Genomic DNA, 27,785 nt, shown 5'->3' on the forward strand with positions numbered 1-27,785 from the left:
ATGTTGATTGCATTCCCACTTCTTTATTTCCAAAGTGTACCAGGTAATTGTAGAAGTGCAGCAGAATCTATACTAGGTTCAGATTCATTTACTGTGCTAATAGAAGGTATAACCCTTTGGTATTGGCAGCATAGTAGCTCTCTCTGTGTACATGTCTACATTGTGTAGCATAAAGAAAATCCTGATCACTGGGATCTATATTAATAAACAAAACATAATTATTGATGGCATTTTTAAAGACTAAGTTGTTCAAATTTGCTGTTTCCCTCTCATTTGCCACTGGAGATGCAGTTATCAAATCAAACAGAAAATAGATCATTTTATAGGAACTACCAAACACAAAGAAAATCTCATTTTAAATGCAAAAACTTCTAGAGTCTACTAGAGATAGTAAATATGACAGAATTTAAATACAAAAGTCTTGCAAATTAATCATAGTTAGAAGTGAATACCAGGAATTATTAAGAAACAAAGCTATGAACTATTTGAATTTTTACATATGTATGCTGTGCCCGTGGAAGCAGATTCAGTATACAGGTCACCCTGTATGATCTAACATTTGTATTACCATAAAGTTTAGCCAAAGAAGATGTAATTCTTTCTGTATTTTATTGGCAGAAATCATTCAACAGTGTAGTAGACAGAAGCTTCGACAAAGCCCTTGGTTCACAAATAACAAGTGACAAATATTACAAAATAGGCAAATATAGTCATAAAACTTTTGGATTTACATGTAGATCCAAGCTGCTATTCAGGAGTCTCAATTTTTTTCTTTTTGTGAAATCATTACATGAGATTTTTAAAAGTTAATTGTATCACATTTTACAGCTTTTAAAAGCATGAATGCCTACAGAAAAGTACATATATAAGTATACAGTTTGATTATTGTTCACCAAGTGAACATAACGATGCAGCCAGGACCTACATTATTAGCACTCTAGATGTTCACACACTCACATACACACACACACACACACACACACACACACACGTGTGTGTGTGTGTGTGCGAGCGCACACTAAATCTGTATTTGTTTAACAAATAAGTAAATGAATAAATAAAATAAGAACATACCTTCCCTAGAAGAACATTTATTCATTTTTGAGTGAGAGAGAGAGAGACAGAGCACAAATGGGAGGAACAGAGAGAGAGGAAGACACAGAATCCGAAGCAGGCTCCAGGCTCTGAGTTGTCAGCACAGAGCCAGATGCAGGGTTTTGACTTGTGAACCACAAGATCATGACCTGACCTGAAGTCAGATGTTTAACTGACTGAGCCACCCAGGTGCCCCAGAACTTTAACTTTAATACCTGTAAATATTCAAAGCAAAAAGAAATCAAATTCATGTGTGGGGTGAATGTCCTTGTTAGTAGGAAATCCACGCTAAAATCTTTACATATTACTTTGAGGTAAAAAGGAGTACCAAGGGACGATGGGGTGGCTCAGTCAGTTGAGTGCTTGACTCTGGATTTCAGCTCAAGTCATGATCTCATGGTTCATGAGACTCAGCCTCGTGTGGGGCTCTATGCTTGGGGTTCTCTCTCTCTCTCTTCGTCTTCCCTGCTTGCTCTCTCTCTCTCTCTCTCTCAAAATAAATAAATAAACATAAAAAAGTCATAGCAACTTACTCTCAAAAAGCACTTTCTTTGGGGGTGCCTGGGTGGCTCAGTCAGTTAAGTGTCTGACTTCGACTCAGGTCATGATCTCACAGTTTGTGTGTTCGAGCCCTGCATCTGGCACTGTGCTGAGAGCTCAGAGCCTGGAGCCTGCTTTGGATTCTGTGTCTCCCTCTCTCTCTGCCCCTACCCCCTCCTGCTCTGTGTCTCTCTCTCAAAAATAAATGAACATTACAAACAAACAAAAAACACTTTCTTTGTTCTTCCAACTATTCATCAAACTACTTTCATATTTGAGATTCAGTCTTTTAAAACATTTTGTTTTTTGTTTTTTTTTTTAAGTTTTCATTTAAATTCCAGTTAGTTAGCATACAGTGTAATATTAGTTTCAGGTGTACAATATGATAATTAAACACTTCCATACAATACCCAATGCTCATCACAAGTGTACTCCTTAATCCCCCATCATTTATTTCACCCATTCCCCCACCCACCTCCCCTCTGGTAACCATCACTTTGTTCTCTATAATTAAGAGTCTGTTTCTTGGTTTCCCTCTCTCTCTCTTTCTCTCTTTTTCTCCCTTGGACTTTTCTTTTGTTTCTTAAATTCCACACATGAGTGAAATCATGTGGTATTTTTCTTTCTCTGACTGATTTATTTCACTTAGCATAATACTTCTAGCTCCATCCATGTCATTGCAAATGGCAAGATTTCATTCACTTTTATTGCTCAATAATGTTTCATTGTATATATACATACCACATCTTTATCCATTCATCAGTTGATGAAAACTTAGGCTGATTCCATAATGTGGCTATTGTAGATAATGCTGCTATAACTATCAGGATGAATGTATCCCTTTGAGTTAGTATTTTTGTATTCTTCAGAAAATACTTAGTAGTGCAACTGCTAAATGGTAAGGAGTTCTATTTTTAACTTTTTACAGAAACTCCATACTTTTTTCCAGAGTGGCTGGCCAGTTTACATTCCCACCAATAGTGAATGAGGGTTCTCCTTTCTCCACATCATTGCCAACACCTGTTGTTTCTTGTATTATTGATTTTAGCCATTCTGACAGGTATGAGGTGACATCTCATTGTAGTTTTGATTTGTATTTCCCTGATGATGAGTGATGTTGAGCATCTTTTCATGTATCTATCGGTCATCTGTACATATTCATTGGAAAAATGTCTATTTATGTCTTCTGCCCATTTTTAATTGGACTACTCATTTTTTTAGGTGTTAAGTTTTGTAAGTTCTTTATATATCTTGCATACTAACCTTTTATAAAATATGTTATTTGCAAAATTCTTCTCCTGTTCCATGGATTGTCTTTTAGTTCTGTTGACTATTTTCTTTGCTGTGCAGAAGCTTTTTATTTTGATGAAGTCCCAATAGTTGATTTTTGCTTTTGTTTTCCTTGTCTCCAGAGACATATCTAGAAAGAAGTTGCTATGGTCCATGCCAAAAAATTACTGCCTGTGTTCTCCTGTAGGATTTTTATGGTTTCAAGTATAACATTTAGGTCTTTAATCCATTTTGAAATTATTTTTGTGTACGATGTAAAAAAGTGGTCCATTTTCATTTTTCTACATGTAGCTGTCCAGTTTTCCCAGCACCATTTGTTGAAGAGATTGTCTTTTCCATTGGATACTCTTTCCTGTGTTTTCAAAGATTTGTTGACCATTAGTTGTGGGTTCATTTATGGGTGTTTTTTTTATTCTGTTCCATTGATCTGTGTGTCTGTTTTTGTCTCAGTACCATACTGTTTTGAGCACTATAGCTCTGTAATATAACTTGAAGTCTGGAATTGTGATGCCTCCAGCTTTGCTTTGCTTTTCCAAGATTGCTTTGGGCTCCGTTGTGGTTCCATACAAATGTTAAGATTGTTTTTTCTAATTCTGTGAAAAATACCATTGGTATTTGGATAGGGATTGCATTAAATGTCTAGATTGCCTTGGATAATATAGACATTTTAACAATATTTGTTCTTCCAACCCATAAGCTTGGAATGTTTTTTCATTTCTTTGTGTCATATTCAATTTCTTTTTTCAGTATTTTATAGTTTTCAGAGTACAGATCTTCTACCTCTTTGGTTAGGTTTATTTCTAGGTATCTTGTTGTTTTGGATGCACTTTAAATGGGATTGATCCCTTAATTTCTCTTTCTGTGGCTTCATTATTAGTGTATAGAAAAGCATTATATAATCATAAAGGGGACAAACAAGAAATACAACATTGAAAATATTTATGTTCCAAAGAAAAAAGAAAGAAAATACTCATATACCCAAATGGGAGCACCCAAATATATAAAATAATTAATACATATGATCCTTTCAATAAGTGCAGAAAAAGCATTTGACAAAGTACAACATCATTCATAAAAACCCTCAACAGAGTAGGTATAAAGGCCATACATGAAAAACTCACTGCCAATATCACCCTGAATGGGGAAAAACTGAGAGCATTTTCTCTATGGTCAGGAACAAGATACAGATGTCCACTCTCACCATTGTTATTTAACATATAAGTAGAAGTCCTAGCCACAGCAATTAGACAACAAAAAGAAATAAAAGGCATCCAAATTAGCAAGAAGAAGTCAAACTTCCACTACTGGCAGACATCGTGATACTCTATGTAGAAATCTGAAAGACTCCATCAAAACACTGCTAGAACTGATACAGTAAAGTAAATTCACTAAAGTAATTTAGTAAATTCAGTAAAGTATCAGGATACAAAATCAACTTACAGAAATCTGTTACATTTCTATACACCAATAATGGAGTCTCAAACTTAAAAAAAAGTCTTTCAACTATTGATTCAGTATCAAACTGTACTCTCTTTAACCTAACTTTTCCATATCAATATTATTTTAGTATTTTTCTTTCTTTTCCTTTGCTTATTGAAGCATAGTTGACATACAATGTTATGTTAGTTTCAGGTGTATAACATAGTGATTCAACAATTCTATGTATTACACAATGCTCATTATGGTAAGTGTAGTTATCATCTGTCACCATAAAAAGTTGTTACAATGTTACTGATTATATTGTCTATGCTGTATTTTTATCCCCACAATTTTTAAAAAATTTTTTAATGTTTTTACTTATTTTTGAAGGAGAGAGAGAGACAGAGTATGAGTGGAGGAGGGGCAGAGAGAGAGGGAGACACAGAATCTGAAGCAGGCTCCAGGCTCTGAGCTGTCAGCACAGAGCCTGACATGGGGCTTGAACTCACGAACTGTGAGATCATGACCTGAGCCAAAGTCAGACACTAACTGACTGAGCCACCCAGGCACCCCACCCCACAAGTTTTTTTTAATTAAAAAGGAAGAGAAAATGGAATAACGGTAGAGTGTAATCATACAAGATATTTGTACATATTAAAATGCCAATTCAATAAAAAATATTGGTACCGCTGTAAGGAAACACAGAGAGAATAGATGAACAGAAATAAGTCTAAAGATACTCTGTATGGAATTAAGCATATAAACGTCAGTGGGAAAAGCTGAGGCATTCAATAAATGTTATTGGGACAAATAGCTCACTAGTAAATTAACCTGGTTCTCTTTATCATCTATTATATCAAAATAAATTTTACATGGATCAAATATTTAAATGTTAAAAAATGAAAGTATTATGCAAAGGCATAAAAGAAACTGAAGATGTACAGTAAGGTAATAACAATTTTTACTGCGCATGTAGTTTTATAGCCAAATACTATATGTACAGTAAATTTCTATATTTTAGAAATATTTTTATAAAGAAAAAAATTAATATAGAAATATCATTTGCAATATATGTAGACAAAGTAAAACTTTTCCGCATGTATAAAGAACACTTCAAATTAATAATAACTCTATAACTTCACAATTAGAGATTTTTTGTTACATTATGGTATAGCCAAGAAAATCTGGTACAGGGAAAAAATTATGGTTCATCAGCAGCCATAAACAAACAAACAAACAAACAAACAGCGTTTATTTCTATGTGTAGATAAGATGCCCATATATTCATTAATGAAAGCAAGTTTCAGAAAAACAAATATAAAATAATCAAATGTGTGTATGTAGAAGGAGAGAATATCAGAGATGCTTATAGAGTAATAGATTTTGTGAAATGATATGAAAGAAACTGCAAATAGTGGCTACTCCTGAGGAGTGATATTTGAGGAATTGGATATAAGAAGGAAAGATGAATCTTTACTTTAACCTAGCTGGACTATTTGCTTTTATTCAAATAAAAAGGAATAGAAAAACTCTGAAGAGCAAATAAACACATGATATTGTTCTTCTGCTATTGTACAATGCTTCATGCTCAAATATTTTACTTACATCGGCACCCCTAGTTGACCATTCTCTTTGGCCTGGGAACTGCTTATAAATTGCATCAATAAAGTATGCTTTTGTGGAGGCTACCCCTGACTTTTCAAATTTCATTTCTGCATTAATAACTGCAGCCCAAGCAAACTAATCCAATAGCCTGAGATGAAGGTGACCACAGAGTGAGGCAATTAATTCTTGGCAAGAACAGTTGAATTTACCCTGAGTGCTTGGTACAAGCTATCATTTGCCAAGCATATTACTACTGCCAAAGCTTCACATGGGCTGCAGATGACAGGCTTATTCAAGGATTTCTGTCCCCTTAGCCAAACCAATAGCTGCTTTGTAGCACCCTCTTGGCTGACACTCAGAATTACAAAATGTTAGACCTGGAAGAAGCCTTAAAAATAATTTTGTCCAGACTGTTCATCCGTTAAATTAGGAGTACAAGACTCAGTGATAGGCTGGTCACTCAGCTAGGTGAGGACAGAGATGAAATTAATGTTTTCTAACTCTTAGTCAAATGCTATTAACAGTGAATATAATGGTGTTAGAAATCCAGTAATTTTCAACAATATAGACACAACTTTTTTGCCTCTTCCTTCTCCAGGTCTTTATTGACAATCTAATTAAATTGTTTGGATGAAATTTTAATTTCACATGATGACTCATAACTACTACATAAGCCCCATGTGTTCAGAAAGCCCAAGGATATCCATTCTTTTTGACAAGGAATCCTTTGAGGCATAATGGTCAAGAGCAAGGATTCTAGCATCACAATATCTAATGTGAATCCTAGTGCCATAACTTAATCCTAGTGCTGTATAATCTCGGATACGTTCCTTAGTCTCTTGGTATCTCAGTTTCCTCATATAAAAAAATGGGAAAAAATAATAATACCTATTTCATAGGGCGGTTATGAGAATTAAGTAAAATAATACATGTAAGGATTTGAAAAGTGCCTAGTACAGGAAAAATACTCAATAACTACAAGCTCTTTATATACAGTAATACTATTATTAGTAGTTCCTGGAATTTTACCTGTTCTATTGTAAGTGTCTGACTCAAAATTTATCTAGATTATTAAAATAACATACCAGATTTCTCTCTTGATCACAATCTTCCCTCATTCCTTCTCATCATTCTCACTGCTATTAGCATTAACTTATATAACGTTAAGTCTGGTAATGTTATTTCCCTCATAAAATCTTTCAGGTCATGATCTCACAGTTTTGTGAGATTGAGCTCCACATTGGGCTCTGAGCTGATGGCACAGAGCCTACTTGAGCCTACCTTCTCTCTTTCTCTCTCTCCCTTTCTCTCTGCTCCTCCCTCGTTCTTGCTCTCTCTGTCTCTCTCAAAATAAATAAATAAACTTAAAAAAAACCAAAAATCTTTCAATGGCTTCCCATCACTTGGTTAAAATCTAAACTCCCTGGCATGGCACACTAGGCCATTGGTTTTCTTTCTTTTCTTTTTTTAATATGAATCATTGTCAAATTGATTTCCATACAACACCCAGTGCTCATCCCAAAAGATGCCCTCCTCAATGCCCATCACCCACCCTCCCCTCCCTCCTACCCCCCATCAATCCTCAGTTTGTTCTCAGTTTTTAAGAGTCTCTTATGCTTTGGCTCTCTCCCACTCTAACCTCTCTCTTTTTTTTTCCTTCCCCTCCCCCATGGTCTTCTGTTAAGTTTCTCAGGATCCACATAAGAGTGAAAACATATGGTATCTGTCTTTCTCTGTATGACTTATTTCACTTAGCATAACACTCTCCAGTTCCATTCACGTTGCTACAAAAGGCCATATTTCATTCTTTCTCATTGCCAAGTAGTATTCCATTGTGTATATAAACCACAATTTCTTTATCCATTCATCAGTTGATGGACATTTAGGCTCTTTCCATAATTGGGCTAAACTAATTGGTCACTGTAAAACCCCTGTAAAATGGCTCTTCTCCGCCTCATGCATAATAAAATTATAAAGAAAGAAAAATGGTAGCTTTCTGCACTTTTTCTATCTTGCTTGATGGCCTCTTTTATAACATGATTTAATTGCATTACAGTGATCCTGCATACAAGTTTTAAAGATATTCATATTTCGGGTTCATAAGTTATAAAAAAATATATCTTTTCATTTAATGCATTGTGTTTAAATTTAGTGGGTCTAGAGATACTGTACAGGAATTCTAACATAGTACCACATTTGTTTGGTTAAATTTTACGTTTTATAACCTTTTTCAACAGTATAGGATGCTAATGGTAGCACTGAAAACTCTTAAATATCAGTATAGTCATCTTTAGCTGAGAACTTCCTTCTTGGTGTCAGATGTATGATATGAATGGCCTACTGAACACGGAGGTAGCACAGATATTTCAAACTTGGCAATGAAATACTTGCTTCACCTCCTTCATCCTCCATCCTACATCTTATGCCAAGCACCAACATATACCCACTTTCCCCCAACAAAACCTTAGATGTGTTTCATGTTCCTCCTTCTCACTCAACTCCAAAACTCAGTCACAAATTCCTTCCTGGTCACTTTCAACACCATTCTATCTTCTCCCTTTCAATAATCATTATTTTCATCATGCCTTCAGACACTCACCCTATTTGTCTAGATGAACACAATGATCTCCTCCCAAATTTCCCTGCCTCTAGGCTCATCACCTCATAAACCTGATCCTTTTACTTTACTGCTCAAAATCCTTAGTGGTCCTCCAGTAGTAGTAGATAAATTCAAATTCCTCAACCTTAAGATGTAAGTTCTTTCATAAATTTTCTTCCATCTACTTCTTTAGATTTACTCCTGTTTCCTAAATATATCCATACATACATAAGTGTGTATGTATGCTCCATCCATACATAAGTGCTTATATTTCCCTGGATGCTGTGCTGTTTCGTGCCTCTGTGCCTTTGTACTCTGAATCTTTTTGTCTGAAGTGCCTGCATCCTTCTTCCTGTGCTACCTTCCTTATCTGCTTAACTCCTTCCTATGCATGTTTAGAAAGTAGCATCATGTGTCCTTTTATCTCTAGGAAGACTTGACCTACCTAAAAGATGTTCTGTGCTTTATTAATCCTTCTGCAAATACCCACTTGTAACATGTATTAAACTTTTTAAAAAATAGCATCTCTCTTCTTTCTATCTCCCTCAGGAATACAGGCTCCTTGAGGGTAAGTAGGGGCCATGTATTATTTATGTTTGTATTCTCTAATGTGTTCACAGTGCCTGACATTTAGTCTGTAAGAAAATCCTAAGGTCATTATGGCAGTGGCAGCAAGAGTTAGGGAGCAATTCCCAAAGGAAAGAGAAACATGAGCATTCTTGAACTTTAGGGAGGGTTGGGACTTGATGATTTTAAGGAAGTTAGGGGGCTTCCTTATATTGACACTAGTTTCCTTACACGGACATTCAAGAAATACATGTTGAATGAATGCATGCATGCATGAATGAATGATAAGAGCTGAGTTCTATTGGAAAAGCTTCACATCTCTTCCAAAATACCAGCCCTTTACAGGCTGCATATTTTCAGATTCTACAAGAAGGGCATCCCTGAAGAAGGGTGCAATTCTACATTCATTGTAATACAGACTATTATTATATCCATTCAGAGCATGTGGATCAGGTGATTCTCATTATCCACATTGGTGCTTCAAACTGCTGAATTTTCCAAAGTTTTCATAGACGATTGTGAATGAAAGGTACTAGATCCTATTGCAACAATGAAGGAAAATAACATTCGTTTATCAATAAAATACTGCTTTGTTGAGAATCTGCTTGTTCCCTGTAAATGCCTACCCCTCCCACACATAAAAATATCAAAACCTGGAAGTTTAAAGATTTTTCTCATTCACCTGAGTTAAATGTGTCCTATTTTTATCTACCCAACAGGCTTAATAAGATAAGAGTGCTTTTATAGCAGTTACCTAAGCCTTGCTTTAACACAGATAGTGGCCTATGGGAAGGAGAAAAAACTTACAACTGAGTATTCCATCATAAATGTTATGTGATATTGGTACTGGTTTCAAAAGGACTGTTTCTTTTTATGTACATAAATCTCCTCATACTCAGGAAAATGGATGCACTATAAACATTTTAAGGAGATTCATTTAAAGGAAAAATAATCTATGTAGAATCTTTGTGACAATGCTAACCCATATATAATGTTCTGGTAACACTGATAAAAATGTGAAGCCAATTTAATGTTAAAAATCTATAGCTCCTAAATAAAAGACACTAAGGGCATGTCTGAATAAATAACTTAAAATTTGTTCTCTTCCTCACCCCTCCAACTGTCTAGTTTATTCCTTTAGTTTTGACAATCTAATTATACAAACAATAATGACTATATGTAACTAATATTTTGGAATGGATCAAGTCAGGGACTTGTTTTAGAAACTTAGTCACTATTTTGTGTCATTCCCAGTAAGAAGTAAGTTCCATGAAAGCAGAAGAATGTTATTTTGTTGTTTTTTACTGCTGGACTTCCATGTCCTTGTACAGCTTCATGCAAACAGTAGGTTCTCATTAAATGTTTGTAAGTGAATGAATGGCATCTTTTGAAAGGCAGCTATGCTCACCACTATACCACCAAAGCTGAATGGTATCTTTGGGGATAAAATGTATAAGAGTTAAGAGGGCATGGGACAATGCACCCAATAAGGTTAAACAGGTATTTATTCATTATTTGATCCATCTAATAAAAGTAAATGGAAAATAGAGCAAACAGAATACACACAATGCTATTTATGCTAATATCTACACAGTCGTGGTTTTTTATTCTCTTTTGAAATGGATTACACAGTCCAAACAGGCAAGATTAAATGGGCAAAATTTCATTCAGATATTTTTAGGGATATTTAGTAGAACGGTCTGGGAAAATACATTTAAAGAAAAACCAGGAGCAAGGAATACTTCACAACAATGGTTTGTGAGAAAAAGTATTCATTTTTGAATGTATGATAGCCTCCAATTCAGTAGTTCTTTGCTGAGTAACTACCATACTGATACAGAGTCATGGGTGAGAGAGGAGGACAGGTAGAACCATCAGAAATTGTCATCTCAAGACCTTTCAACAGATTTTGTTGTTGTTGTTGTTGTTCACCTTTGTTGGATCACCTTTCATCCCTTAAATTGAAAATGTTTATTTTTCTTCCTAATTTAACTTTATCTGGCAAATTGAGATGATACCTTCTGAGTATGAGTAACCTTCTGAAGTCATTCCACAACTGTATACATTGTTGGCTTCTGTGATCAGATACTACTTAGATAGATCATCATATTTGGAACCCTTCCAAAGCAGAGACTGCACGATATACGTGAAAAGTCTGACAGGAAATTGAAATTTAAGATATAGTGTAGACAAGATGGACAAAAGGAGAGAAAGGTTTAAAAGTGATTTCTGGATTTCTGGATTGAATATGGGTGTCACTACTTACAGAGCTAATTAGTAACTATTTCATTGATTTTGGCAATGGCAAGAACCAACATTTTTACAACTCCAAAGTCATGGCTAGGGCTCATCCAAAGGGAAGAACACACATGAACAGAGCAGTTTCAGAGTATGCCCTTGTCTCTTTTACTAAATCATCATTCCTGGATAGACAGCAATTCAGAAGAGTGCAGGGTATGACAAATAAATAATCCATTTTGAACAAATCATCTTAAAGTATGAAAAGTACAAAGAAGTGGGGATGGCTAAGACAATTAAAACTTAAAGAACAAAGAAAATTTTGGTGAGAATGTTTTTATAAATAGCTTCTGATTTAGCTATGAATTTCAAACTAAAAATGTCTCTGGGGAATCCCTTGAAAGGATTTATATGAATCAGGTATTGAAGCACACATAAAACTGACTTGACTTGGTATATACTGATGCTTCTGCATAGTCTGTCTGTTTTAGTGGGTTATTTTTATTTTTATTTTTTTAAATTTTTTTAACGTTTATTTATTTTTGAGAGACAGAGAGAGACAGAGCATGAGCAGGGGAGGGGCAGAGAGAGGGAGACACAGAATCCAAAGCTGGCTCCAGGCTCTGAGCCGTCAGCACAAAGCCGGATGCGGGGCTCAAACCCACGAACAGCGAGATCATGACCTGAGCCAAAGCCGGACACCCAACTGACTCAGCCACCCAGGCGTCCCTGTTTTAATGTTTTAATAGATAATAAAATGAAGTATTGGCTTGACACGTAACTATTTAACAACTTTTAGTTCACTGAAGGGTTCTAAAATTTGAATAGTTGGTTTAAAACTAAGACAAAAGATTTCTATAGCCTGATAAGAAAGGAGGACAGGTAAGAGGAAGGAGATATGAGCTATTTTAATTGGGAAGAGGATGGCTAGAGCTATGTGACATATGCAAAATGCAGATTTAGTTGACGCCATTAGAATTATTTTCTAAGACATTGGAATGATTGTTCAGATTTTTGTTGTTTTATGGGATTTTTTCATCCCATAAAATGGCTGATAAACTGTATTAGTTTGATTCGTTGTGCCAAGTACAACAAATATCCTCATTCGTTCATTCATTCATTTGACAAACATCCACTGAACACTCAATATGAACAGATACTGCTAGAATCTGGGAGGTAAAGACAAATAATACTTGGTATTTTCTCTCAAGAAACAGAAGTTTTTCTACAAGAGAACAGCCATTAGCCCCACAATGACAGCATGATGTCATAAAGACTGTGATCAAGAATGTACACAAGAATGGAAGAAAAGAAGGCTATATTTTGGTAGTAATTAGATGAAGGGTATAGTGAGAAGAATGAAAATTCTGAAGTGAGAAAGCTGCAGGCTCAAGAGCCTGATGACTGAGGGCGCTACAGAAAGTTCCAAATGATGAAAACAAAAGTTGTGTAGGGACAATAGTGGGAAATGAGCATGAGTGTGAAGTAGCAGTCAGGAATCAGGCATGTTATTAAGAGTTCTGTATGCCAAGCAAAGGGGTTTGGATTTTGGCCTGCAGGCTATGGGGAATTATTGAAGGATTTTAAGCACAGAAGTGTCACAATCCAATTGGCATTATATCATGAAAGTGGGCGGTCAGACACAAATTGGCAGCAGCCAGTTTTGAGGAGATGGAGAATTTTGCTTGCAAAGATCTACCAAATATAATAATATGCAGGGGTCACATTTAATGACAGACAAACCTTAACTAAAGTGAAAAGTATACAAATCACCAGTAGAATCATTCTGACAGTAGACCAGATTTCCATTCAAAAAAAGAAATAATGGGAATTCTTAGCAATGGGAAGACAAAATGTAAAATATAAATATAGGTAGATGATATAGATAGCTGATATATATAGATAGATGATATAGATAGGTATAGATATAGATATAGATAAAACAGTCTTTGGACTATATCCTAGGGTATAATAAGTAGTTGAAGTGAATGGTTTGAAGCTGATTTGGCCAGAAACTGCTATTAGACTTTAATCCCCAGCAAATGCCCTTATGGTCTTGTTGTTAATTCCAGACACTGAGGAAAAAAATAACTAAAGGTGTATTGATGTTTTGGTGGGTAATTCCAATTTAAATGCCAGTGTGGAACATTTCCAGACCCGATTATTTTCTACTATAGCTGTCTTGCAATATGAATACCTTGAGTAGTGAGGCTTTAGCTTCATATATTCTCTGGCTTAGAGATAATGACTCTTTAGTAACCATAAAGGAATTTGTGTATTGAAATGATGCTAATCACCTTCATTATAAGGTATATGCTTATTCAAATAATGGTCTTTAGTAATTGCATGAATTTACTCAAGTACGTGATATAATTTAATATTTTATGGAAACATTCTCAAACAACTATAGCAGGAAAAATTGACCAAAAGGGAATTCGAACAAATAAGTAAATAGATGAAAAATTGTAAATATTATCTCTTCTCATTTTTCCTTTATTATTTTCCTCTATTTCATTGCTTTTTATTTAAAAAATAAAGGGATACACCTAAGTTCTTTAAGAAACAAATGAAATGGAATAAAGAATTACAAAGAATTGAAATTCCTTGGAACTTATATACAGGAAAAATAGCCACCAAGAATGTCCGCCGTGGGCCAAGCAACAATCCAACTTAGTTATCTCAATTAGTTATTTCAAACTTACTTGCTTTTTACCATACATCTGAACTTAATAAATGTTTGCCAACCTTGTTATGAATTTCACCTTGTACACTAATTCTTTCTTTTCCTGAACGTAAGCCAACATATGGTTCTCTTTACCAGGGTCCTGTCAAAATACCGTGGTCAATGCTCCTTTTTGCAAACTTGTCATAAATTCATCCCATGATTATCCAATTATAAGAGAAATGAGTTAAAGAAGGAGTTTGTACACTTTCACAAATTTATTCACCAAAAATTTGTTATTGAAAGTACTAGGAAAGTGGTTAGGAAGATACGAAGCAAATAAGGTGATGCATAACTTATGGAATGACTGATTTTTTTTTTATTATCTAAAACAATTGAGACTGAATGCAGGTAAAGAAAAAAAAATAAGGTAATTCTTTTAGAGTAATGTCTCTTAAAATGTTCACTCCTGTCATAGTACGTGACTTTTTTTCTGGATTAAAAAAAAAGTTTTGTTGAAGTATAATTTATATGCCATGAAATTAACCCATTATAAATGTAAAATTAATTTATTTTGGTAAACGTACAGAGTTGTGCAGCTATCACTACGATCCAATTTTAGAACATTGTCATGTTTTCTTAAATTTATTATTTGGCAAAATCAGTATTTTTAAGACCTTAGTAACTAGAATAAGGTAAAAGTATATCAGATTATGGTTAGCCAGGCCTACCACTGGGTTTAAACAATGTGAGGTTATCTGGTGAATGGGTGGATTGAATCAGTAAAGTCTAGTTACAGGTTTAAGACAAAATGCTGAGAGCACCTACTAAGAAAGAGAGAATCTAGCAAATACTTAAACAATCTCATGGAGCTAAGGTAACAAAACTTAGCATTCGGAGCTGCCATGAAGGAAAGAACCTAGTAGATACCCTACAATCTTATTCGGAACCCTTGCAAAGCTGCACACTAGGAGCCAGGGTGAAGCAGAGGTAGAATTAGCCAAAGACCTACGCACTCCTGCCTTGAAACAGCTCAGCACCTGATTACATAAAAGTGACTCAGTATGATTCATCCTATAGGAAAGTAGGGAGTAGTCTATGAAGAATAAATGAACACATTTTCTAGAAATTCTAATAATTTTTTAGACATGTTTCAGGTATTAAATAAGAATTAACAGGCAAATCAAGAAACAGGACAAGAGACTAAACAAAAATTATAAATAGATCCATTAACATGCCCAATATTTAAGTTATCAGATATAAACTTTAAAATAACTATGGTTAATAGGCTGGAAAAGTAGAAGAGGTGGTAGCAATTTTCATTAAAGAATTGAAATTTACAAAATTAATCACATGGAGAGGGGGAAGACAATAACTGAAATTGAGAATTTAATAGATGAGTTTAACAGGAGATTGGATTCAAGAGAAGATTAATCAAATAGAAAATAGATTAATGAAAAATATCCAGCTGAAGCACAAAGAGAAAGATAAATGGGATGTACTTTAGAAGTGTATAATAATTTATAGGACCTGTAACTGAAACCCCAGAAGGGGAGAAAAAGAGAAAGGTAAGAGGAAAGAGATTTGAGCTATTTTAAGTGGGAAGAGGATGGCTAGAGCTATGTGACATATGCAAAATGCAGATTTAGTTGACGCCATTAGAATTATTTTCTAAGACATTGGAATGATTGTTCAGATTTTTGTTGTTTTATGGGATTTTTTCATCCCATAAAATGGCTGATAAACTGTATTAGTTTGATTCGTTGTGCCAAGTACAACAAATATCCTCATTCATTCATTCATTCATTTGACAAACATCCACTGAACACTCAATATGAACAGATACTGCTAGAATCTGGGAGGTAAAGACAAATAATACTTGGTATTTTCTCTCAAGAAACAGAAGTTTTTCTACAAGAGAACAGCCAAAAAAGTTCTTGGTTAATCAAAAATTAGTCAAGAAGAAAAAATACATGAGTGGAGTAAATTTTTTTTGTTTGTTTCTTTATTTTTTGAGAGGCAGAGAGAGACAGAGAGAGAGTAGGGGAGGGGCAGACAGAGAGGGAGACACAGAATCTGAAGCAGGCTCCAGGCTCTGATCTGTCAGCACAGTGTACAATGCGGGGCTCGAACTCATGAACCGTGAGATCATGACCTGAGCCAACGTCGGACACCAAACCAACTGAGCCACCCAGGCACCCTGAGTGGAGTAAATTTTAAAAAAATAGTATGATGCCCAATATTAACTTAAATATATCAGTAATTACATCAACTCTTACTAGGCAAAATACTCATATTTGATTATCAAACTGAAATTACCAAAGTTTGCCAGATTTAGCAAATAAAAACAGGATACCCACTTAAATTTGAATTTCAGATAAACAATAATGCTTTAGGATAAGTATATCCCATGCCCATGTAATATTCAGAACATACTTATTCTAAAACATTATTCATTGTTTATTTTAAAATTTAATCTAACTAAACATGATGTATGCACTGTTAACACTAGTGCACCCTTATCACTAAGACAGTTATCAGTCCCAAACCAATTAATGTGACTTCTGGAAGAAGGGCTCCCTAATATGCAACCTCAGAGTTAGACAGACTTACCCATCTGTAAGCACTACCCCAGGCGTGCATACCCACTGAAAATTCAAAGCTTGTTCCTGGAGAAGCAGAAATATAAACTCAGGTAAATGTTGCTATCAAAACAGCAATCTTAAACATAAGAATAAGAAAGACTGAAAGATTGAAAAAACAAAACAAAAAGACCCCAACCCACCCCAAATGAACAAACAAAAAAACCCACACACACCAGGAGAATACTAAGCAAAAGAAGTCTATCTTAGCTAAACTAATGTAGGCCCAAGTAAACTTTAAGACAAGAAACATTCCTAGGTATATGCCTAATAGAAATAGATACACATTTGTATCAAAAGCCATGTACGATTTTAATCACAAGGCTTTCTTCATAATATTCTAAAGCTTAAAATAACCTCAATGTCCATTAATAAAGAAATCTAAATTGTTATATATTGATACAACGGAGTACTATAGAGAACTGGAAAAAATTGCTATGCACAAGTGCTTAGATCTCGCAAACAGGATATTGGATGAAAGCAATTGGACAAATGAATACAAATTGTATAATTCCAATTATACAGCATTTTTTAAAAAGACAAAAATAACCTAAAGTGATAAAAGTCAAGATGGTGGTTACTTTGAGGAGGAATTTGTGTTTATAGTGGGACAAAGGGAGGGCTACTGGTAATATTACATTTTTTATCTACATGGTGGTTACATAGATGTGTTCATCTTGGGAAAATTCATTAAACAATGTGCTCAGGAATTTTGCATTTTTATTGAATATTATACTTCAGTAAAATAGTTGCATTACATAAACATGGTATTGCATGTGCTAAATAGCACATATAACTACAGTGTAGTAAAAGAATATAAGGGAAGGAAAGATGAACTTAGGTAGAAATACCTAAGTAGAGCTTTGGGAGCTGAGGAGCAGTGAGAACGTGAAAGCACTGGAATATGGAAAAGCAAGGAGAATGAAATGGAATGGTGTATTTGGACGACTGCATGCACTTTAATACAAGTTACCTTTCACGCAGGAACTGGCAGGATATGAGGCTGCAAATATAGGTAATGCCTGCTCAGTGTTGACTCTTGAAGGCCCAGTGTTACATATGCCTCTGTTGACTGAACTCATTCTCTTACCCTCACTTCTAAGTTCAGCCATGGCTGGCTTGATGCAGGCTTCGACTCACCTTATGCAGAAAATGTCTGACCTCAAACCTGTACTACACATCTTTAACTTTTCACCCCAGAAAGGCTCCAGTGCCATAGATGTTAAAGTACCCATTTCTCAAGCATGAGTGAGCATCCCCGAAAGTACAGGCTACTCCAAGCAACAGGAGAGAGGACTTACAGATAAATAGTTCTCCTAGTCAGTCCTTAGGTGGATGGTTCTGGGAAGCATTCTACAGGATCCTTAGGAGTTTGGAGGCAGGATGGAGCCTTGCTGCCTCCAGTGACTTTGATAACATACTCTTATAATGGATTTCCCTCTTTCCCTTTCCATCCCTTTCCCAAATCACTTGCTGCCACTCTGGACATTATCTCCCTAATAAACTGCATGCACCTAAGATTTTGTCTGGGGCTCTGCCCTAGGAGAAAACATGAGCTAAGAATTGTGGGTTCTATCCTGCAAGGCAGGGGGAACCCAAGTTAAGAGTGGCTGCGCAGAGCCACGTAGGACACTGAGTAACAATGCAGGCAAAGAACTCGGTCTTTGAGAGACTGGATAACTCACCTCCTTCTTCTCTGAAGCAATGAGAAATAGGACAAAGAAGTAAAGCAGATAAAGATAATCTTTATCTCTGACGAAGATCATTTTAGAGAATGTGAGTCACATGTTTAGGCAGATGGACTTCCTGTTAATGAACCTCAGATTTAGATCGACCCCCTATAGTGTTAGGGCAGTAAGACCTCCGCACTGCAAACATAGCCTTCCTCTAGAGAGGCAGAGCAGAATGTCTATATACAGCCTGGGTAAAAAGAGGCATTGATTCCTAGTAATCTAAGGAGTGCAGAGAAAAACATTGGTGAAAAGCAGCATTTGAGCTGAAACTGAGTGAGCAGAGTTTTGACAGGTGTAGACAGAGGTTACATATGAGATAGTGATGTGTAAGTGATTAACTGCTAAACCAAATAAATTGCTATGGCTTAGCAAATAGTTATAGGAAATAGATTATCTCTAACAGAGGATGCATATAGCATTTTGAGTATTTATTCATTTCTTCTTAGAAAGTTAAATAGAATTCAATCTTATCAAATGGTGGGTGGAATTCTGAGCTAAGGTGCCAATATGTAATAACTATAGTCCTCCACATTTCTTCCCCACTGCCAGATTCATATTCATTAAACCCTTTTCCCTTGTTGCTAAGCAGAGGATGCAAGAATACATTACAAATCATAAATATTAGCACAGTAGGATTTGCAAGTCAACCTGTCTTATTATGAATGCAGTTGCAAAGTTCTAACCTTCTGTGTTCTTGTCGACATTCTGTACAGGCTGGGAATACTTCCCCCAGGATTATCAGCACCAGGAAAGGCAATAAATGCTTGTAAATCATTGTCATTTTTTCTGTAACAAATGCCTTTGTTTAGTGTCATCACATTTACTGATGGCTACAGGTACATGCATGAGTGAAGGTATATATTCGCCACCATCCCACACACAAACATGCATAATCCACTTGGAAAGACACAACACACAGATAAAAGGCAGAAGTGAGGATACACTATACTTTTCAACATCTAAAATATAAATTCTTGGGGCACCTGGGTGGCTCAGTCAGTTAAGCATCTGACTTCAGCTCAGGTCTTGATCTCACGTTCACGAGTTTGAGCCCCACATCGGGCTCTGTGCTGAAAGCTTGGAGCCTGGAGCCTGCTTCAGATTCTGTCTCTCTCTCTCTCTCTCTCTCTCTCTCTGCCCCTTGCCTGCTTGCTCTCTCTCTCTCTGTCTCTCAAAAATGAATATTTAAAAAAAAATTAATATAAATTCTTGCCACTTTCATTTTTAAGGTAAGATGTGGACTTCACAGTCTTTTGCTTTGTCTTATTTAGTATGCTTGGTCAGAGCAGAAATAACATAGGATCCTGGCATTTTACGAACACTTTCGACGCAGACCACCCTGAGTCAGGACCTGTGGCTATCAGATTGTGTCAGAGCTTCATTTATCTCTTTCCCTCCTGCTGCCTGCCTGCCTTTTGACCATTTCACTGCTAATTAAACCTGAGAGCAGGTGGATAGAGAGAAGCTGTTAATCTCTATTTATTCCCTTTCACGGGTCGGGTTTAGAGGAGGGATAAACAAATACGGGAAAAGTAAGGTTGGGTGCTGTTTTAAGATTTTTACTGATCTCTCTCCATCTGGATACATTGTGATTCAGGTTTATCTTAGAATACCCAGTTACTAATGTAACATTCTTGGTGATCAACCATTTGATTCAATTCACGTCAATAATTCGACTGATGTCCTGCTAAGAGCTAGGCCTGATGTTATATGTGAGAGAGAGAAGAGTGAGCAAGACTCATCTGCTGTCTGCTATTATGCAGTTCACAGACAAAACCGAAATACATACAACAAACAAGTAATTGAAAATGTGATCGGGGCACCTGGGTGGCTCGGTCAGTTAAGCAACCAGCTCTTGTTTTTGGCTCAGGTCATGATCTCACGGTTCACGAGTTCAAGCCCGGGATCTGTCTCCCTGCTGTCAGCACAGAGCCCGCTTTAGATCCTCTGTCCATCCTCTCTCTCTGCCCCTCCCCTGCTCTCTCTTTCTCTCTCTCAAAAATGAATAAACATTTAGAAAAAAAGTGTAATCAATGACAGGAGGAAAAGGGCAGGGAAACAGGCATTAGGGCATGTGTACATAAACTCAAAGACTTTCACACAGCAATGGGACTTGGGCTTTTTCTCTCATCTTTCCTATACACTCCAGATTCTCAGGTGAAGAGAATGGTGAAAATATGTGACTGACTTAGATTAACGGGTAAGCTAATAGCCTGCTGTTTTAAATAAGAAGCTGAGCTTTCTTACTTGCTGGTCACTCTCTTAGAAGGCTCCTTGATAGCTCATTATATATCAACTTTCATTCAATAAAATCCTCCCATCAGGATCTTAAAGGGTCAAGTTTTAGGGTGTGCTCCGATGATAATAACTTCTGTCATTGAGAGGATCACAGAAGGACAGTGCGTTAAGGACCCTTGGAACTATCACCCCATTATATGAATGATAAAAATTAGGATTAGAAATTTAAGTGATATTTTTCTAAAATCAGCTGAGATAGAAACTCAGATCTTTTGACTCTAATACGTGGTGTGGTAATGAGTTATGCTTCTGGTGAAGCTTCTAGCAATTTTATAACAAGCTTAAGGAAGAGGCCAAGCACATATATAATCCTTCAGATTTAGATTTCAAATCATTGATTTAAAACTGCTCTGCACCATCAGAAAATAAATGAAAAACTAAAACTACCTATAATTCTCAGACTACCATTTGATGACCCAACTCAGGATTTGAAAATGGTATCATAAATTTTTCTGTTGTTATTAGGTCCAAATAATGTTTAGGGACTTGAAAGTTTGTTCTTGATGAACCCAAGAGGATTGCTGATAATTGCTATTTGGTTTTCTCAAGGTTCCCGCATTTTCTTTTAAATCTTGTAATGCAGAATTAGTGCATGTCGAATTGCCCATCTCTTAATTATAGAATTATTTTGTTATTATTGGATGTGAAATGGTAAAATAACTTTGCTAATTTTAGGTAGATTCAGATATAAATATTTTAATTTTTTTAACGTTTATTTATTTTTGAGAGACAGAAAGTATGAGCAGGGAAGGGACAGAGAGAAGGAGACACAGAATTCCAAGCAGGCTCTAGGCTCCAAGCGGTCAGCACAGAGCCGGACCCGAGGCTTGAACCCACCAACCCCAATATCATGACCTGAGCGGAAGTCGGCCGCTCAACCGACTGAGCCACCCAGGCACCCACCCCATAGATTTAAATATTTTAAAAAAAAGATTTGATAGATACCTTATTTAGTGTTGCTTGTCAGAATTATCTTGTGGAAATTGTAGGATTTATCAAACCGGTTGTTCACTGTAAAATTACTAAACCAGTTTTTTGTAATTTTGATTAACTTATTTTGTAAGGTGAGGACGATCTCTGAAAGACGAGCTATTTTTAAGCCAGTCTGGAATGTATTCCTTCCTTCATCCTTCCTCCTAATTGTAAGGTCAGTGATATCCACCTCTTTGACTAATAGGAAATGCTATCTGTATGAAATCAGCTTATCTAAATATATTAAGAATATCCAGCAGTCCTGTTTCATGGAAATTAAATGAGTGAATAACTTTGTGATGAGAAAATCACAAGGTCATGGCCACTGTTGCTTTAAAACTAAACGAGCAAATCTTTAAAAACAGTTTGCTTTTGCTCTTTCCATGGTAAGAGCTCAGTGGTCATCTTTTTCTTGGATTTTGACATTCAGAGGATCTCCAAGGCCCAGACAGTAAAAGCAATAAAAGATGATAGGGTTGAAGGTGGTTTGATAAAGTATTAAATAAGCAACAACACAGCCTTATGATGTTTGAAGATGGTTCCTCTAAAACTGTTCAGAAGTTTGATGGGAATCAGAACCAGTATGTCATCAAGCAATAATCTTAGTACAATCATTATGTTTGGGGACATCCGTGTATATGTTAGCATATTTTGATTAATATTAAATATTAATATTAAATATTTAAATAAATATTAAAATTAAAATATTTAAATATTTCCATACAGTTACAATAGCAGTTGGTCACATTAATTTAAAGAAAAATGATCTTGTTATGGGGCATTTACTGTACTCTCTACTGGGAAAATATTTCTATTTAGTGGCTCCTTATTCTGGTTGTGAAGCATGAAATCTGAGTGTGAATGTTGCTGGGATGATCATCGATGAAGAGAGTGATAAACAGAGCTCAGGCTTGTATTTGCGGGTTCCCCTGTTTCCTCTTTCACATTTTCAAAGAAACTCTTTTCAGCATTTGTATGCTCGTGATATACCAAGTCTTCCTCACCAAAATCACATTGTAAAATCTGATGAAGGAAAGCCTTTCAGAAAAAAAAAAAAAAAAAACTTGATACAATTATGTCTGTACATTTATAAAATGTGTTTATTAATTCTTAAAAGTTCCATGCATTTCATCTAAGCACCTCCCTATATTTTGTGGAGTGAAAAGCTAATTGCTCAATGACTTTCAGGGATCCTCAGAGCAAATGGAAGAATATTTGGAGAGGAGGTGGGGTGAGAAGCACAGCAATGGTGAGGAGGGGAGGTCATCTAGAATTGTTTACTCTAAGGGCCAAAACAACACTGAATCCCTTTGATTTTATTCCTTGAAGTATTGTGAGTCATCTAGTGACACAAAGGTTAAGGAACCTACTCTTTCTGTGAGTGGTAGAATGTTTATGGAGGTGACTGAACAGGGCAAGAAAGTTTTCTCAGAAATTGTCATTCAATGTAAAAAGATGTATGTGATTAATGCAAACTTGAGATGATCATAAGGGCATTCATAGCTTATTTGAGAAAAAAATCTCTGTCATGCGGAGCTTTACTGTCTTTTTCAGTCAAGATACACATTAAAAAAAAAAAAAGAATGTAAGATATCCTGAGGTTAACCAATAAGGATGCTGGATCCTGGGAGCTCCCAGTTACTGGAGTCCCAGTACACCCAAGGTGTAAACCCTGTAGCTTGTCAGCAAGATGTAGGCCTTCCGCCCATCTTCATGGCAAGAACCTGTGTGGGATCTCTGACTCGCTGATGGGAAAGCCCTGCACCATATTAACTCTTTACAAGTAGATTTCCAGCCTTTCAGTCTTTATTAAGTGATACCACATGCACTCACAATCAGTCTGATCCTCAGCTCTGTTTCTTTATTAGGAAGAGTATCTGATTTGTGCTAATGACAGAAATTAGTCTTTAAGTGAGTTTTTATTAAGTAGCTGGCCATTTTGTGTCAATTACACATCTGAGTAACACAAAGACGTAAAATAGTTAAAATGCACACAAGCTGGAAGGGAAAAGCATGCTTTTCCGTGAAATCTTGGGCAGTTGCTTTTCCTCTAGGAAACAACAATCACATCATCCTAATCCTTGTGAGAGAAATCTCTTTATGTCCTCAGTGGATGATAAGCTACAGTAATAAAATATATATATATGAGCCCACCTGATTCTCTTCACTAAATCTGAAGAACAAAACAGCCTGCCCTCCAACCTTATTCCCACTGTGGCCCTCTCCCCCTACACACCACCATTCAAAGTTGTATCCACCTCTTCTTCTCTCCCCATGTTACATTCTGGAAAAAACTTGGGGGAGGTATCAAGATTCCCCACACAAAGTAAAATAGTTTATAAAAAATAGGAGGCAATGGATATGCTAAATTGCAACATATAGATGAGTTCACAGAAGGTGCAAATTATTGTCACCAGAAGTTTTAAAGAATATGGTTAAGAGTTGAGGCTTGGGCTAGAAGATACAAAGGGTATTCTAGGTGGAGGCCTAAGGAGAGATGGGAGGAAACAGTATGAACTATGTCTGAGACTCCAGATAAATTCAGATCAGTTGGGGAAAAGGATGAGACAAGCCTGGATGATTTTAATATTCATTTGGGAAGCAATGGGAATTCATATTACATAACTCAGTGATGGAGATGCCTGAATAGAAGCCCGAGGGCTCATCCTAGAATTAAAATGGCTTTCATCAGAGAAGAAAAGGGATAGGATTAGAGAGGAGAGCATCCAGAACCTTTGTTCTTAATCTGCTTTCCGCAGCAAGGTTTATGATTTGGAGCTATCACTCTTCTCTCAATACTTACCTTTCTTGTCTCTCATTATCTAATGTTTGCATATCCTTCATACCTACCTTTCTTGTCTCTCATTATCTAATGTTTGCATATCCTTCATACCTAGTTTGTATGTCCAGATATTGATATGTGTTTGCACTTATGGATTATGTTTCTGGGATATTTCATTGTAAAGCCCCTAATGATGGTCCACAAAATGTAGGTAGTTACTTTTGTTCCGTCCTAGTTACAGTCTTAGATAAATCACTCAGCCCCTTCAGACTTAGTTTCTTCGTTTATGCAATGATGAGATACGACTGGGTATTTTCTAACCTAACATATAGAACTAACATCACATGCATTTCCAGTCACTATTCTCAACCATACACAGGGCAAGGTTTATAACTGAAGATTGTTTCTCAGCCATGTGCCCCCACTAGGTTTGGGTACGCTATTAGTTAGATGAGAAAGTAGACATCCTTCATTTCCTCTGATGAGATCAAAGAAAAATAACTGATGTTCACAAGAAGGAATACTGACCATATTCACTTTTGTTTCTTTGGGCTGATGAATGAAGGTGAATTAAAAAATTCAGGAGGTTAATAAGCTCTACTGGCAAAATTATTTAAGATCAATAAGGGAAATCATCACACTCCATGTCACTCACACATAAAATTTATAGAGCAAATAGTTATCCTTTTAAAGATTTTAATACATACTTAAAAATGGACAATTTATTATTACATAATTATATAACATTGATACTGTGAGATATGTGGGTGTATATATTTTTCTTTTCATTAAAATAGTTTCATGCTTATAAAAGTCACCCTAAGTCAACTTGGGACAAAGAGAACAACATACAGTAGAAATAAACCAAGTAGTAAATAGGGCATAAGTAAGGAAAAATATTATAAAGCAGTTACATTGTTGACACAAAAGAAAAAAAATAAATACACTTTTCTATTATTTGAAGGCAATTCACAATCATTTCCAGGAATTCTGTGAGATTTAAGGCCATTTGTTCTAAAGAAATGCTTTAATTCAGACACAACATCACAAAACTGTAATTCTTGTAAAAACTGTACATGCAAAAATTTTACAATTAATTGTGGACAGGCAGTTCCGTATGTAGGAGTAGGTTATTTCACAAATGTGTTGTGCACTAAGTCACAGGTTGTGTGTATTTAACTGGGAATTACACAAAAAACTTCCAGCCTGTGCACCCTGCATGGCCACATGGAAAGGTGAGAACTAGAAGTCCAAATTGACAGAGCCAGTATCCCTTTGAATTAAAATATCTAGACAAGGTAGAATGGAATAAAAAGTTTAAAACTTCTGCTACATGATTCACAGTTAAATATTCTGGGTTTTAGTCTTTTAAATAGCATTATAATATAAAGACGCTACTTTTTACACAAAGTATTTTCTGTGCATTTTACAGTTCACGATGTTTGACTTTTTCCTATTTCTACGGAGAATTACAAAACATAAACTGACGGCAGTCTAAATTTAGAACCCAAACCCCATGAAAAATGCATGTCCTTACAGGATACACACCTGCTACGCTTAAACTCCCATACTCGGCAAACAATGCAAAGGAACTCATTACTAAGCAGATGCAGCTTTATAAGACAATTCACTTACTGAGAAATATGAAAGTATCTTTCCCTCCCCTTGTTTGCAATTGCATTTGTCCAGACAGTTATTCAAAGAGATATTGCTCTTGTGATTATAGCTATTGCAATTTAGAAGACAAAGGATTCAATATTCAAAACTCTTAAGAACAGTTATAAAAGTATTGAAATTTAAAAAGTAGTAACATGTAAACATTGATACAGAGAGACTGCTTTCCTAGACACACAGCAGTCGAGGACAGTGTTTGAGTTAAAAACATAGTTTGTGCTTTTTCCCAACAATATATTGGAAATTAGCTGTTTCTGTCCAAAAGAAAAAAAAAAAGATTCAGAGAAGACATCCATATTTTGCTTCAAGCATTTAAACAATTGTTTTTTTGTTGCTCATGCAACCATATTTACAGTTTTGGTTTAGGGAGAGAATTAATTTTGGATCCAAGAAAGCATATTAACCAGGACTGCTGAAAACAAACTGAGAAAAGGATCTCATTCCCTGGTTCATTACAGAGCACCAGGAGCAAAGCATTGACTCAGCAGTTCTAACTGATGTGTAATTAACATTAGCAGTTCAGAGCACAGTCATATCTGAGTCTGTAACACATGTGTAGGCGGGGTGTATGGGGGGGGTGCAGGCGATGGCTTGATTCCTCGGGCCCTCATGTAGGACAGGAACTGCTCAGGGATCTCAGCAAGGACATCTTTAGCCAATCTAGCCATGCTCAGTATGTGGTTTCCGCTTCTGTCAATATAATCCCTGAATGGCACGAACTACAACAGAGGTGAAAGAAAGAAATCATGCTATTTAATAGACACAAAAATCAACATATGTAAACATTTCATTGAGAACTGAAGAAGCCTGGGGTAGTGGTTAGATGGATAATAATTACTACGCATTTTAAAGAGATTTGATTCATAACCAACAGCTACTACAGTGACCAAACCTTTCTAATGTATACACTTTAAAAAGGGATGGAATTGTTTTCTATGTTTGTTCCTCCCGATAATTCAAGTCTCTTGTTCCCGACAGGTCCATCATGTTGCTACATGTGTTCTGCAGTTTTGAGTTCTATACCTAACCTAATTCCCAATAACTTGGAGCATTTATCTCTTCAGGGCTTGGTTTTCTGTCAAATGGAGTTAATACATGCTTAATTCAGCTTTGAATCAGAAATAGTATCCAGTGGAGGGTAAAAAAAAGAAGTGGGTATCCTAAACACATGTGAAGTATTTTTAATTATTACTAAAACATAAAACCACATGTCCCAGATATTGTTTTTTCTTTTAATCTGTTATTTGGAATGGAAAAGAAAAATAATTCAGCATGAGATTTGGCATTGTTATTGAAATATCACCATTCTTATTTTTATATCACATAAAAATAATTGCACTATCTTCACATTAGCAATTACGTGAGAGCCATTATCAGCTCAACATTAAATACTCTGACAATAAATTGCCTGATTCTATCTTCATTTGTAATGGTTAAGTTAATAAAAATGTGCTGTTTGAGGGCATTAGTTCAATTGCCCCTCAGAGACATGATGATTCTTGAAGCCACTTGGAAATGTTTGAACTGTTAATGTTGTGATAGTTTGGGAACATAGTAATTTTAGGTCTTAGGGAAAAGGTATAGCGAAGACATTTGAGAATGTTGAAGCAATTTCTGATTATAATATTTAACAGCCTGAATTATTTTTTTCTCCTCTAGAGAGAACACA

The 27,785-nt window shown here is 35.8% G+C and overlaps 1 protein-coding gene and 1 long non-coding RNA gene across 4 annotated transcripts in view; one reads left to right on the forward strand and one right to left on the reverse strand.

Moving 5' to 3' along the window:
* The window catches only part of CPNE8 (copine 8), a 285,057-nt gene that overhangs the window by 31,511 nt on the left and 225,761 nt on the right, over window positions 1-27,785 (reverse strand). For 2 of the 3 annotated variants that reach the window (XM_027035891.2, XM_053226118.1), the window contains one exon: window positions 25,122-26,835. The exons of the other annotated variant lie outside the window; for it this stretch is intronic. In XM_027035891.2, the coding sequence (XP_026891692.1) occupies window positions 26,647-26,835 (189 nt within the window). In that variant the 3' untranslated portion in view covers window positions 25,122-26,646. Of the gene's footprint in view, window positions 1-25,121; window positions 26,836-27,785 lie in introns of those variants that run through there. 3 annotated transcript variants of the gene reach the window in all.
* The window catches only part of LOC128316380 (uncharacterized), a 65,266-nt gene that overhangs the window by 16,758 nt on the left and 20,723 nt on the right, over window positions 1-27,785 (forward strand). The gene's annotated exons all lie outside the window — the stretch shown is intronic.

The sequence above is a fragment of the Acinonyx jubatus genome, chromosome B4, assembly GCF_027475565.1.
Source record: "Acinonyx jubatus isolate Ajub_Pintada_27869175 chromosome B4, VMU_Ajub_asm_v1.0, whole genome shotgun sequence".
Lineage (NCBI taxonomy): Eukaryota > Metazoa > Chordata > Mammalia > Carnivora > Felidae > Acinonyx > Acinonyx jubatus.